The sequence below is a fragment of the Carassius gibelio genome, chromosome B4 (assembly GCF_023724105.1).
Source record: "Carassius gibelio isolate Cgi1373 ecotype wild population from Czech Republic chromosome B4, carGib1.2-hapl.c, whole genome shotgun sequence".
In the NCBI taxonomy this organism is placed as follows: Eukaryota; Metazoa; Chordata; class Actinopteri; order Cypriniformes; family Cyprinidae; genus Carassius; species Carassius gibelio.
Genome location: NC_068399.1, coordinates 8,445,164 through 8,460,155, shown reverse-complemented (window position 1 = coordinate 8,460,155; position 14,992 = coordinate 8,445,164). Strand labels below are relative to the sequence as shown.

The window sequence follows — 14,992 nt, the reverse complement described above, 5'->3', positions numbered from 1 at the left end:
AATAATAAAAAAAGAAAAAAAGAAATCACATCACAAGTCTACAACAGTAACAAATACGAAACCAGTTCAATACAATAAAACAAATATAAACAGTAAGGTGGCATGTAGAGACCCTCAAATTCTTACTCCACACTCAATACCCATGACACACACAAGAAGGTTAAACACAGCACTCCATGTGGACACACAGTACAGGGTACTATGGTCAACCCCTCCCACCTAAAACCGCCCACAAAACAAAACCCAGATGAGTTCCAGACAAAACTCTTTAAACTATGACAAAACAGAGCAGAGCAGAATGCAGTCATTAACTTGATGTTTATTAGGCTTCAATTAAAATTAATTGGAAACCGCTGAACCTGAAATTAAACCTGCCGGATATTGAACAGAAAAACAGTTATTCATAAAAAAATAAGTTACAAACATACAAACAAATTTTCATGGACTAACCTGAAAACTGGCACTAGTATGCGTGACAGACTGAAGGATAACCCAGCTGCTAACACTCATTCAAAGAGCCACATATCTAAAAGGGGCAGTACCAAGGATGATGCATCCCAAGCAGCCAAACATGCCCCTCTTTTATATTCACAACACAGGTACTATTAGGCTCATGAAACTTACCCAACTGACCTACACAATGAAGTACAAACACTGATTGGTTCATGCCAGCCAATCACACCGGGTACAAACCTCACTCTGCTACATGGACATTATTGTTTCTCCTCTATGCCCCGCCTTTCTGAAACACATTGTTTTTTACAAAGCTCATCGGTCTGAAAAGCGAGGTTCCTGGTCCCTGCAGTGGAAGCACAACGGCTGCATCCGAAAACTTAGGCAGGTGGCTTGCTGCCTTGCTGTCTAATCAGGCGATGACTTTGCAGGCAACGTTTTTGCACAAAGGCACCACATGTAACGGATTTTGGAGTAAGGATTTAATGATCTACAGCAAAATATAGAGAGCTTTGGTGATAACTAAGTGGATATTTCATTACTACAATATTAATTTTTCGCTAGAAATGACATAAAAAGTGGAAAACGTTGTTCAGAAACATACATTTACACACAAACTGACCACCGACCGCAACTTTGAGACGCCATCTTTATTTTTTGGCTTAACTGTCACAGAATGGAATGCACAGGATTGTGGGATATCAAAGGCAGCGAAGGATACATCTATGCTGCCTTCAAAAACAGCCAGATGAAGGCATCTCAGGAGACAGGAAATGAAGCTGACATTGATTTCGGACGTGCCTTGATGCCTTCCTACCTTGGAATGCGACCTCCAAAAGGCAGCATTTTTCAGTTTTCGGATGCAGCCAACGAGTACCAGCCCAAAGTCCCTTGTTCCTGGGTAAAGTTCCTGTGGTGGAAAGTGGCTTAGCTTGATTTGCGACTTTAGTCTTTGCAACTTTACAGATCTTCTATATGCACCTAGAGCTTGTAACACTCCAAAGTCGCATATGAAATTGCATAATATGACCCCTTAAACAAAAAAAGTGTAGTGGAAAAAAACTAGATAACAGAGAAATATTAAATGGCATGTTATCCCTCAAGTAGTTTTACAAACCTGTCAAGAACCTGGCAGGGAAACTCTTGTATAGACACAGGTTTAGTAACTACATGCCACAGATAGTGTTTGGATACATCATGGTCCTCAAAACTAATTTCAACACCATCCCAGGCAATTAAATTGCCATAGACAAGAATTAATTAACAATAAAACATGCAAACGCAACATGACACTCACACACACATTGATTGTCTGTATGAGAAATTATTACATACATTTAGGCTATTCTGAAATGTAATTTTAGTGACAAAAACACTGTTGTAAAAGTTGTAGTTTCGATGTAATGAGGAGAAAATCTCACTGTTACTGTTTTATCATGCAGCTTATAATATTATGGGCACAGTCTCTAGAATCTATTCTGCTATATCACACAGTTTCACTGATGATCCATAATAAACCCAAAACCCCGGATAGAGCGGCTGAGCGAATGTGGTCTGGACTGAGTGTATGAGGGTCATTGTGTCAGAAATGTTGTAGAAGGACAGAGTTCCTGCGCTGTGATCCACATACACTCCTATTCTGTGGTTGGACACTACAGGGAGAACAGTCTTTATGTTATTGTGCCAGAACAAGCATCTGGAGGGAGAGCAGAACAAACTCCAAGACTGATCATTACCTCCAAACACACACTCAGTACCCTCTCCCTTCCTGCTGATGCTCTTATATGAGACTGATAGACACACACACATCCCACTCCACTCAGTCTCCCAGTAACAGCGTCCGCACACACTCCCTCTACACAACACCTGACACACATCAAATCTGTCTGGATGATCGGGATACGGCTGCTCTGTGTCAGTAACTGTGATCACTCTATTTTTCTCAGACAGACAGAAGAATTTGTTTACTGTTTTGGTATCCAGAGTGAGCTGATGGGAATCTAATGGAGAGAAAACACATAAGAATCTGTTTTTTTACTCCCTCTTTTCATATATTTGAACTGTTAATGACATCTGTTTAATATTTCACCAGACCATCTTTTAAATTATCAGCTGAACTCTTCAATCATGTTTTCATTCACACTCTAAAGGAAGTACATGAATAGACTCAGAGATGATTTCTGCATGTTTTTTTAGTGACTTACACTGAAGGAAGTCATTCCTGGTCCAGGGAATCATGTTGGTGGATGTGACTATAGCATTCAAAAGACATGGACAGTGTCACTGTCATGTCAAGAGAAATCTATTAAAAGGTTAGTTCACCCCAAAAAATTCTGTCATTAATTACCCACCCTTGTGTCGTTCCAAACCAGTAAGACCTTTGTTCATCTTTGGATCAAAAATGTAAATATTTTTGATGGAATCTGAGAGCTCTCTGACCCTCCATAGATAACAACGGAACTGTAATGATCCCAGACTAAGAAATGTAGCAAGGACATTGGTAAAATAGGCCAAAAAGAACAATTTATTTAACAGTTCTTTTCCCCTAAAATGTTTGACTAGAGTGAGTAATTAATTTCATAATTTTTGTTTTGGGGTGAACTAAGACATTTCTAATATATGTTCAGATGAATCTCAAAATCTGTACCTCTTTCAGAGATCTTTTTGAGTTCCTCATTGAAGACATCCTCCAGTTTGTCCCTCAATTGACAGATGGATTTTCTCACGCCATCAAAGGAAAAGAGAGAACTGAAGGGAATCATGGGTATGTCTGTAGATTCAAGAGGTGCTGAGAGAGACCGGAAACTCTAGAAAACAGATATCACAATCCATCAGCTCCATACTTTAACCAATAACTTGCATTACTATCAGATTTGGGTGACTCCTGTTGACTTTGCTTATTTTAGTAATTCACCTTAGTCCAGCACTTTCTTCTAATTTTAGTTATGTGACTATAGAGCCACAAATTTTTGCATTCGCTACACACTATATGCAAAGGAAATAGCTTGGATGATATAACATAAACGTCCATGGATGATATAACATAAACGTCCATGTAACAGGCCAAGCACATCAGTGGTTGGCCTGAACAACGGAGAAACAAGGAGGGCGGGGAAAACTCAGATCAACCAGGCAGACGCGGTGAGCTGTCAAACCATCCAAACACACACACACAAACACACTCACAACCCCAAAAGGCAGGCGATTAGCCCCGAGACCCAACAGAAATGTGTTTGCAAAACGAAACAAAATCTAAAACTAACAAAACCATTAATGAAACTATCTAAAACTAAAGTGAAATTTAAAACAAAGTTGAAAACGATATTAAAATAAAAACTCATTTAAAAATGCAAAACTATTATAACCTTGTGACAAACGTAAGGTTAACTGCAAAGTAGTTGGCTAGAACTCCAGCTTGTCACTATTGAAAGAGACAAAAATGTACATGAATAGTAATTATACAGAATAAGGCGGTCTGTCAAAATAAAACCATTAAAATATCAAGTAAATAAGTATTGTCATACTTGGTGCCGCAGTGACACTCTTGTCCCAAATATTATTTCTATACCACGATACTCAATAATTTGTCCCACAGTGAGTAATTTTACTACACAAAATTTGAGGGTTCCCCCACTTGCCAAATCCCACTTTAACCACTGACAACAAGTATAGTATAGTTACCATTATTTATAACTATTCATTAGTTAATGGCACTGTCTAACCCAATTTCATGAAAGTGCGTATAAACAGAACACCAAATAAAAAACTTGTGGTATTGATAAGCAAAAATGGACTTTTGTTGACTTTGGGGTAGATAGATTGTACGTGAAATCTGCGTATCCTATGCACGCTAACAAATTTTGTATCATATGCTCGTGAAAACCGTGTATTATATGCATGCCAAACACATGCATATCCTATATGTCCATGTGTTCCAAAGTCCATTTTTGCATATCAGTATCATGAGTTTTCATTTTATTTGTCGTATTACTTACAAGCATTTTCATGAAACTGGGCTCCACTGTCCTGAAACCCTACAAGAACTTTAGAATGTTCAATGTCAGGTTTTGTCTGGTTTCAGTACACCAAATCATTGCTAATATACAACCTCACTTCTTGCCATAGCTCAAATTCATCAGCGAGTTACAGACCAACTGTTTTATTCCAGTAAGCTGCTCATTTTGCATGAATTGTTTCAGTTTGGGTCTTCTGTCATAGCAGGAAGTTCTTCTAGATCTTGGTTACCTGCAAGAAATGAATGTGATTCTGTGTCTGTGAAAGCTGTTCCAGCTCTGTGTCTCTCCTCTTAAGATCAGCAATCTCCTGCTCCAGTTTCTCCAATCGTCCTTCAGCTTGACTCACTGCAGCCTTTTCCTGATCTCTGATCTGCTGCGTGACCTCAGAGCGAATTTTCTCAATAGAGCGTATGAGCTGAGTAAAGATCCACTCACTGTCCTCCACTGCTGTCTTTGCAGAGCGCTGTTAGTAATCACATCATAATAACACAGTAGGCTTCAGTGGAACTGAAAGAGCTCCACCACTAGAAGAGTGTCCAAATCGAGACCTCTTAAATTTCTTTTTTCTTAACACTTACCTTATAAAACTCCACATCCTCTCTCAGTTGCTTAAGATCTTTCTTTCTCTGCTGGATTCTTTGATGGAAGGTTCTTTGCATGTACTTTAACTGTTTCTGGAGGACAAATAAATTACAGTAAATGTTAAAAATACTATAATGAAAACAACTGATATTATTCAAGTATTAATGCTAAGCCAAAATGATTTTTTTTCTGAAATTCGATTATAAATTAACATAAAATTTAAACACTCTCAAATGACACACAAAACCACATTAAAGCCCGATCCCAATTCAATTTTATACCCCTTGAAAATATTCTCCTAAGGATAGGGACACCACTACTATGCCGTCACATGTCATTATACGTCGTCTAGCTCCTACAATACATACATATACTGGTGTGCTGGTGTGCATTAGAGCCTTTAATTATTGTTCTGTATTAATGCGCTGCCTACTGACACACACTCAAGCATATTGGAAATCGCGTAGCTCACACATCCAGGAGAAAAACTTGTCAACGCTGCCCCACAACTTTTATTAAATAAGTTTAAATACTGAATCGCTACATTATATTTCAGTGTTTGAGAAAAGGGTTTAGTGATTTCTAAATATTGGGGGGACTAGCCCTGCTCAATGTCTGTGGTGGTTATCGCCCTGATCAGTCATGAAAATATGTTGTGGTAGCCTACTATCTGTCTATAATGTGGTGACGTTAGCAAATATTAGCAATTTTTTTCTAACATTTCTTTGAGTAACATGACCGGTAATATGAACTCACAATTGAATGTAACAAAAAAAAAATGATTACTTTTGTTAAAATCTTTATTAATGCCCAAAATGCTTACATTTATGTGTCTTTTTGTTCACTCAGGCAGCCATGTTGCCGAGATAAATCATACCCCTTCGTTTGAAGTGTGGTCCCGAAAAATTTTCATTTGAAGGGCTGTCTGGCCCTTCCCCTACCCCTCCAACCAAAAAAGAATCGAGACACCACTACCCTTTAACGTGAACGCGCGAAACGGAGGGGTAGGGGTAAGGGGACAGGCTAAGGGGTAGAATTGGGATTGGGCCTAAGTGCTCTTTTGCAGATTATCATATAGCTCTCTCAGCATCAACCATATCCTAACATACAAACTGCAGGATGATGAGTCTCCACAAGCAAAGTTGGACACCCCTACAGTATTTGATTTAGACTTTAGCGGATCAAGGATTTGATTTGAGAGTGACTTAAATTTTCCATTGCTTCAGAAGACTTGGATTAAACAATTAGGAGTTACCTGTCCTTTTTGGAGCTCAAAATCTTTGGACTCTATTGATTTTCAAACTAGATGTGAAAAAAAATACATAAAAAGTTGTGACCAAAAAAAAAAAAAAATTTGATATGAGATAGGAACAACATTAGGGTGAGTCAATGCATTGAATGGGGATATATATATATATATATATATATATATATATATATATATATATATATATTAGGGGAACTATCCCTATTTTTACAAGGATCCTCATTGTGAAAAGCGAGGTGTGCACTGATTGGCCAGCTATCCAGTGCGTTCTGATTGGTCCAATGTATCAAGCGTCTGAGGGAAATGTAACTCCCCTCAATGTATACTGTCATGGCGTGTCCCAGTCAGAACCAGGCTTGACAGGACAAAAACAATTATTAAACCCATTATAAACGAGGCAGTCGTTGCATTCAGTGGGAACATAATTACTGGTTATAATGACTTATGTTGTCTTTTTACACATTTCGTCACGCCTCATAAACATGACTCTTTTGGAAGGCCAACACACAGCCTCTCCACAAAATGGCATCGACAGAACCAGAGAGAATAAAAGGTACACCTTCTTTCTTTGCATGAACATTTGGGCAGTGTTTTGCAAATCTTCCCACATAATGATTGACTTAGAGATGTGGGGATGTGTTAGAACAAGCTGTTCCGGGGGGCTCTTTGGATTTGAGACTTTAGTCTTAGTAACTTTACAGATCTTTATGCACCAAGAGCTTGTAAGACTCCAAAGAGAAAGGAAAACTTGAAGTTCATACCTGTTTCTCTGTCCTCTGTGATGCAGCTGATTCAATGTTGTGGTTTTTATGCTCATATTTTGTACATAGTACACAAATGCATTGTTGGTCAGTGATACAGTACATGTCCAGCTGTTTATCATGCTCACAGCAGATCATCTCCTGCAGTCGTCCAGTGGCATCTGTCAAATTGTGTTTCTTTTCTTTAAAGAAACTCTCATGTTGCTCAAGATGAGTTTGACAATAAGAGTTTAGACACACCAGACAGGACTTGACGGCTTTGTATTTTCTTCCAGTACAGACATCACACTGCACATCTTCAGCTCCAGCGTAACAATCAAAAGGAAGTTTAGTCTTCTTCAGTTTCTCCACCACTTCAGCTAGGATGGTGTTTTTACCTAAAACAGGTCTTGGACTGAAGGTCTGTCTGCACTGAGGACAGCTGTAGACTCTCATCTGGTCCTCCTGATCCCAGCAGTCTGTAATACAGCTCTTACAATAACTGTGTCCACAGGGAATGGCAACTGGATCTTTCAGGAGTTCCAAACACACTGGACAGATAAACTCATTTTGATCCACTGAAATTCTGGCTTCTGCCATGTTACTGAATATATACAGAGTGAAACAAACAAACATACAACAGCTCAATACACTTATGATTCCTTCATTTAACTAATTTCCTGTTTCCTAGTCCTGTGTTTCTATGACATGTAAAACTGGTTTGCCTGCAAGTCTGTAAAAAGTCCACAAGATGTCAGTCTCAGACATACCCTCACAAGATAAGAGTTACACAGAAGTAAGACTGCAGTATTACTTCACCCCAATTACTACTTATACAGGTGCTGGTATTATAATTAGAATATCAACAAAAAGTTGATTTCACTAATTCCATTCAAAAAGTGAAACTTGTATATTATATTCATTCATTAGACACAATTTGATGATTATAACTGACAACTAAGGAAAATCCCAAATTCAGTATCTCAGAAAATGTTAATATTGTGAAAAGGTTCAATATTGAAGACACCTGGTGCCACACTCTATTCAGCTAATTAACTCAAAACACCTGCAAAATCCTTTAAATGGTCTCTCAGTCCAGTTCTGTAGGCTACACAATCATGGGGAAGACTGACTTGACAGTTGTCCATTGATACCACTATGCAAATGCAAGACATGGCAGATCCTTTTCCTATTTGGCGCCTAAACTCTGGAATAACCTACCTAACATTCCTTGCGAGGCAGACACACTCTTGCAGTTTAAATCTAGATTAAAGACTCATCTCTTTAACCTGGCTTACACATTACATACTAATATGCTTTTAATATCCAAATCCGTTAAATTATTTAAATTATTTATTTTCCCATAACAACCTATGTACTTTCTACATCATTAGAAGAATGGCATCTACGCTAATATTTGTCTGTTTCTCTCTTATTTTGAGGTCACCGTAGCCACCAGATCCAGTCTGTATCCAGATCAGAGGGTCACTGCAGTCGCCCGGATCCAGTACGTATCCAGACATGATGGTGGATCAGCACCTAGAAAGGACCTCTACTGCCCTGAAAGACAGCGGAGACCAGGACAACTAGAGCCCCAGATACAGATCCCCTGTAAAGACCTTGTCTCAGAGGACCACCAGGACAAGACCACAGGAAACAGATGAGTCCTCTGCACTGACTTTGCTGCAGCCTGGAATTGAACTACTGGTTTCGTCTGGTCAGAGGAGAACTGACCCCCCAACTGAGCCTGGTTTCTCCCAAGGTTTTTTTCTCCATTCTGTCACCGATGGAGTTTCGGTTCCTTGCCGCTGTCGCCTCTGGCTTGCTTAGTTGGGGTCACTTCATCTACAGCGATATCATTGACTTGATTGCAAATAAATGCACAGACACTATTTAAACTGAACAGAGATGACATCACTGAATTCAACGATGAACTGCCTTTAACTGTCATTTTGCATTATTGACACACTGTTTTCCAAATGAATGTTGTTCAGTTGCTTTGACAGAATGTATTTTGTTTAAAGCACTATATAAATAAAGGTGATTGATTGACTGATGTTGCCCATTAGAAGCTTAACTCTTATTAAATAGGCTTTGTAGTTCACGCGTGTTTCAGCATCAGTGGAAAAAAGTCATAAGGGCCAAAATATGCCAAAGTGGGCCACAGCTCATGCCGAATAGCACGGTGAACAACTGCACTGTTTCCAATGAATATGTGCGCGTGAGGCACCAGTGCGATTTAGAAATACGAAGTATTTCTAATATCATTCTCATTTCCCTCTGCATATGGAACCTGAAGTTTTTTTTTTTAACCAAGAATTAACCGAAATGAAAACATTTACCTTTTAATCCTTGTATATATATACGTCACATACAACCAAGTATGGTGACCCATACTCGGAATTCGTGCTCTGCCTTAAACCCATACAAAGTGCACACACACAGCAGTGAACACACACACACCGTGAACACACACTCGAAGCAGTGGGCAGCCATTTATGCTGCGGCGCCCGGGGAGCAGTTAGGGGTTCGGTCGTGGTATTGAAGGTGGAGAGAGTGCTGTACATTCACTTACCCCACCTACAATTCCTGCCAGCCCAAGACTCAAACTCACAACCCTTGGATTGCAAGTCCAACACTCTAACCGTTCGGTCAAAAACAGGGCAAAAGGGAATGCCATGGGTGGGGGAAAAGAAAAAATTAGAAAATAGGAAGGCGAAAGGGAAGAATTAGGAAAAAATAAAAGGGAAAGTGAAAAAATTAAGGAAAAATGGGACAGTTAGTTGGAAAAATTAAATAAATTTTTCTATTAGACCAGTTTTTCACCTTTTCACATATTTTAACTTACAAATTATAGAAAAGTCAACATTTATACATATTTTACCTCATCACAAAAAAACACCATATATTCCTTTTTGTAAAATTGAAAGAATAAAACATTCAAAACATACTTACACAAGTACAGTTTATTCCAAAAGCTCAAATATGACATGCATTCATAATAATCAGAAGTCAGAAAGAGCTTCATTGATAATTATGCTTGCACATACAAGGAATTTGTTTTAGTGTCACAAGCTTCCAGTGCACAGCTACAGCAACAATACACAGAAAATACAAATAAGATGAGAATAAGGGACTGATACAAGGGGGAAAGCAAGAGAAGGAAAGAAAAATAAATAAATATGCATCAAACTTCATGAACACTCACAAAGGATTAAAGTAAAGTGTTTGATAGATTTTTGACTATACAATTTCTAATAAAATAATAATAATAATCTGACAAACACACCACACACTCTTGCCGGGGCTTGCACCTGGAATCTTCCACCCAAAGGATGGATGTGTTACTATTACACCACAAGAGTTGTGTGTTTCTTTTTTACAAACACTGCAAATTAAACCCTGGAAACAGCAACTAAAAACACAATTATCACAGCACAACACACAGCACAGCAAAAACAAGTAAAAATGGAACCATATGCAACTATATAAAAACCTAACTATATACATTACTATATACACAAATGAACAAACCTCCCTGTACATTTTCCCTCCACGGTGCAACAGAGAGGCCTGACACTGGACAATACCACCACCCCTTCAGCTGAGTGTGGCCAGTTGTCTTATTTCTTGCCACCCCATACTGCTTGCAGATTTAAGTGATATATATATATTTTGCTAGTAATTTCCATGGTGGTTCACTCGCTCCTCATCCTCTTGGGCGGCTTTCTTCCTTCTCCATGTGTGCTGCCTGGGTTGAGTAGAGGAACTAGTTTGTGGTGGCAGGTTGCCAGGCTGCTGGAATTGGGGAGGGGGCTGGGACTGGGTAGACTGAGGCAGTGGTAGACCTGGTGGGTAGCTGGAAAAGGGTGGGTAGGACCCAGGGGGGAATGTTGGTGGGTATATTGGAAATGCAGAGTAAGATCCAGGAGGAGGGGTGGGCAGTGTGCACCTTTTGGAGACACGAATTAAGTACCCTGCAGCAGCACGTCTCTGTCTGCACGTTTCTGTCTTCTTAGTAGCCTGCAAGAGAAACATTCTGAAGTTATCAATTAAAGTGAATTAAAGCCCATTGTCTTTCTGTAGCATAGTTTTTAAAAGAAGCATGTACAGGAAGGTTTGATAAGTACAATCTTGATATACTACTGTGATGGTATTAAAGTATTGCAAAGAGAAGGCTCACCACGAGGAGACAGTAGTGGTGTTTATTGGGACCAGAACCAGGTTAGTCTGTCCTAAAACCTCTCTGCTGTCCTCCATCAGCTGTTTTAAGTGGCTGATTACCACCACAATAGATTGTGGCATTGGCAGAGTTTTTCCATGTGTGTCCTTGGGCCTGTTCCATGCTTGCTGAAACTCTTTCAACTCATTCACAGACCCTGTGGACTTCAGGGTCCTGAGCTGCCTGCCCATGAGTCATGAACAATCTATGGAAAAGGATGACATAATCTGAATTGTAAACTAAAAACTATAAACTAGTGAAGTTCCAAATTGTCAAATTACCTCTCTGCTGCTTGCTGTCCTGGAGCAGAGCCACTCTGCTTCCTGGATGTTTTCCAAGGTCCTGCCAAAGCCGCCTTCTTAAACCTCTGGCTATATTTTGATGGTACCTTGTCCATGGCATGCAGAGCCATGTACAGCTGGATTATGTTGGCCACCTCTTGATGACAAGGCAGTGATCGTTCGGTTTAGGCCAACCAGGTAGGCTGCCAGGGCATCAACTGCCTCCCAGCCCAAGACACCTCTGGAATCACACTGTGTACTGTGAAAATTGAGAAAACCAACCACAGTCCAATAAATATATACGGTGTTGGTTGTAATTATTTTGCATTGTACATGCATATATTTTAGCTTTACACATGGTTGACAAAAGGTGTTTTGCACTGCACCAGATGCAATAGACCAACAGACTTCCTCATCAGGGGATTTGGGTTCAGTGTCATCCACCTGACTGGTCATCTGGGCCTCCACGACAGCTACTGGAGGGTCAGAGTCATCAGCCCTAAGGGTCAGCTGCATGGCACACAGTTGTGTCAATTTCACTATCCTCTTTGGGCTCCTCTGGGGGGACTTCAGGCATGTCATTGTGGTGTGCAATCAACTGGTCACCTCTATTGGAGTGGGCCAACAAGTACTCCACTGCAATGCGCTCCCCTGCAATAATTTTAACACATTGTTAATGGGGAGAGAATACACACACACACAAACAAACAAACACACAGAGGAGAGAGAGAGGGGAATACTCAGCATTTCCCTGTGAGATATCGTACCAGTGGGTTTTCCTGGAGGGGTAAATTCTGGCATCAAAGTCTGACCAAGGACACATTGGCTCATGTTATTTAAATGAGAAATTGTTTCTTTTGCCCAGCTCATGTTCCACCTCGAAGCCCCCTCTAACATGTACGTTTGTGTGTGCATGGCATTGCATCTCCATATTAAGAATGAAAATGCACAGATTCAGTCAGCAATTATTTTTAAACTGAGGACATACAAATTGAATGACACAGTTATAGAACAGTAACACATAATAATGAGAGTAGTAAATTCCATGAAAACAAGCCAAATCCAGGTAGCACCCAGGGTTCTACTTCTGTGTGTGATGGGTATTGAAGAGAGAGGACTCAAATGCGAGGGCAAAATGACAGTCTTTAATTAAACAAATGAAAGCCACAGGTAAATCCAACCAAGGAGTACAAAAGATGAGAACCAAGTGAGACCCGAAGGCTGGGTATAAAAAACACAGGTAACCTCTGTGGCTGGAACGACCAGCAGGCTGGCGAGGCAGAGGCTTGACCGGGCTCAGGGGAGAACCGGGGATCGGGCTCGCAGAGTGGGGAGGCCGCGGCATTGGACAGCATGTAAGGTTCTGTGGGGTGCAAGGGGTGAGCACAGAGACGTACGGGCAGTGATAGCAGTAAACTAACCTAACCCCGACTATACAGGACAGGACAGGACAAAACCAATTTCTAGTGCAGACGCCAAAGGCAACAGCTTCATTCAAAAGTAACAATCTGACAAAGAGACACGAGAACGAGAGGGTAGAAGTAGCCCAAATAACAAGGCAGGATGAGAACCAGGTGGAGGGGAAATTATCTTAATGAGAAGGGAAGACAGCTGTGACACAGAAGCGAAGAGCGAGGGAGACAGGAGGGGAGAAACCAGCAGGGGGAGACAGAGAGAGAAAAAGAGAGAGATAGAGACAGGATCATGACAAGACCATGACAGTACCCTCTCCTCAAAGAGCGCCTCCCGGCGCTCCAGTGGGGAAATGCTGGCGAGACCGGAGGAAATCATCAATGAGCGAGGGGTCCAGGATATCCTTAGGGGAGACCCAACTCCTCTCTTCAGGACCATACCCCTCCCAATCGACTAAATATTGGTGTCCACGACCCCGACGCCGCCTATCTATGATCCTGCGGACGGTGTAGACCGGGGAGTCTTCGATACGAACTGCAGAGAAAGATGTGGGGGGGGGGAGCGGGAGACCGGTTTAATGCAGGAGACGTGAAACACCGGGTGAACACGACGAAGGTTCTGCGGCAACCGGAGTTTGACGGCGACAGGGTTAACGATCTTGATAATGCGGAACGGTCCGATGAAGCGGGGGGCCAGTTTACGGGAGTCAGACTGGAGGGGTAAATTAGATGTAGAAAGCCAAACCTTCTGACCCGCGACATAGCGAGGACTCTTGACACGCGATCTATTAGCAGCCACGCACATGCGTCTCTTAGAACGACATAGTGCAGATCTCACCCTCTTCCAGGTTCGCTTACAGCGACTGATAAAGGTCTGAACGGACGGGCAGTAAGAATCGGTCTCTTGGGATGAAAATAAGGGCGGTTGATAGGGTGGGCAACATTGAAAGGGAGAGATACCAGAGGCCGAGGAAGGAAGGGAATTATGAGCATACTCAGCCCAGGAAAGCTGTTCGGCCCAAGACGAGGGATTGCGAAAGGCTAGACTGCGGAGCATGCGGGCAACAATCTGATTGGCTCGCTCGGCCTGGCCATTAGTCTGTGGGTGAAAACCCGAGGAAAGGCTAGCAGTGGCACCTATGAGACGGCAAAATTCTCTCCAGAACTGCGAGGCGAATTGCGGGCCCCTATCGGACACGACATCGGTGGGCAACCCATGAAACTTAAACACATTATCAATCATAATCTGGGCTGTTTCCTTAGCAGAGGGCAGTTTGGTAAGGGGAATGAAGTGCGCCGATTTAGAAAAGCGGTCGACTACCGTCAGGATGACAGTCTTACCGGCCGAGGGCGGAAGACCGGTGATCAAAGACCAGCAGGTGGGGAATTGCCCGCCTTGGTCTGGGCACACACAGAGCAGGCGGCGATAAAACGGCGCGCATCACGTTCTAAAGAGGGCCACCAGAAACGCTGGCGGATAAATGCGATAGTACCTCGAACACCGGGATGAACCGCTAGTCTAGAGGAATGGGCCCATTGAAGAACTGCTAATCGTGTGGGAACTGGGACAAAGAGGCTGCCCCTAGGACAGTTACGGGGAGTAGCGACGTGAGAGAGTGCGTGCTTAACCTGTTTCTCGATTCCCCAGACCGTAGCCCCCACCACCCGACCGGGAGGAATAATCTCCTCTCGGGGGGTGCGGCCGATCGAGGGATCGAAAAGTCGAGACAACGCGTCCGGCTTACCGTTCTTAGAGCCCGGACGGTATGAAATGACAAAATCAAAACGCGTAAAGAAAAGGGCTCAACGAGCCTGACGCGAGTTCAATCTCTTGGCGGAGCGAATGTATTCTAAATTGCGATGATCAGTCAAAACAATAAAAGGGACAGAGGAACCCTCTAACCACTGCCGCCACTCACCCAATGCCAAGCGGATGGCGAGGAGCTCACGATTCCCGACATCGTAATTACGTTCAGCGGGGGAGAGGCGGTGGGAGAAGTACGCGCAAGGGTGTATCTT

General features: G+C 41.9%; 1 protein-coding gene across 2 annotated transcripts; it reads right to left on the bottom strand.

The window, feature by feature from the left end:
• Positions 1–15: 15 nt before the first annotated feature.
• On the bottom strand, positions 16–8,138 carry LOC127955950 (E3 ubiquitin/ISG15 ligase TRIM25-like). Of its 2 annotated transcripts, XM_052553643.1 has the most exons (6): positions 7,080–8,138; positions 5,048–5,143; positions 4,699–4,932; positions 3,101–3,260; positions 2,658–2,705; positions 16–2,453 (listed from the first exon to the last, which is right to left on the bottom strand). In XM_052553643.1, the coding sequence occupies exons 1-6, from the start codon at positions 7,692–7,694 to the stop codon at positions 1,927–1,929; spliced, it is 1,680 nt and encodes a 559-aa protein (XP_052409603.1). In that variant the 5' UTR covers positions 7,695–8,138; the 3' UTR covers positions 16–1,926. The 2 variants fall into 2 exon arrangements, with proteins under 2 accessions (XP_052409603.1, XP_052409604.1); XM_052553644.1 differs by lacking the exon at positions 4,699–4,932 and having other exon boundaries at positions 7,080–8,137.
• Positions 8,139–14,992: the final 6,854 nt, after the last annotated feature.

Coding starts and splice junctions, on each gene's coding strand:
- LOC127955950 (XM_052553643.1), bottom strand. CDS start 7,694: ATGTTTGTTTGTTTCACTCTGTATATATTCAGTAACATGGCAGAAGCC. Junction 4,933..5,047: donor AGGATGTGGAGTTTTATAAG/GTAAGTGTTAAG, acceptor GATTACTAACAG/CGCTCTGCAAAGACAGCAGT. Junction 2,454..2,657: donor CAGGAATGACTTCCTTCAGT/GTAAGTCACTAA, acceptor TCTCTCCATTAG/ATTCCCATCAGCTCACTCTG.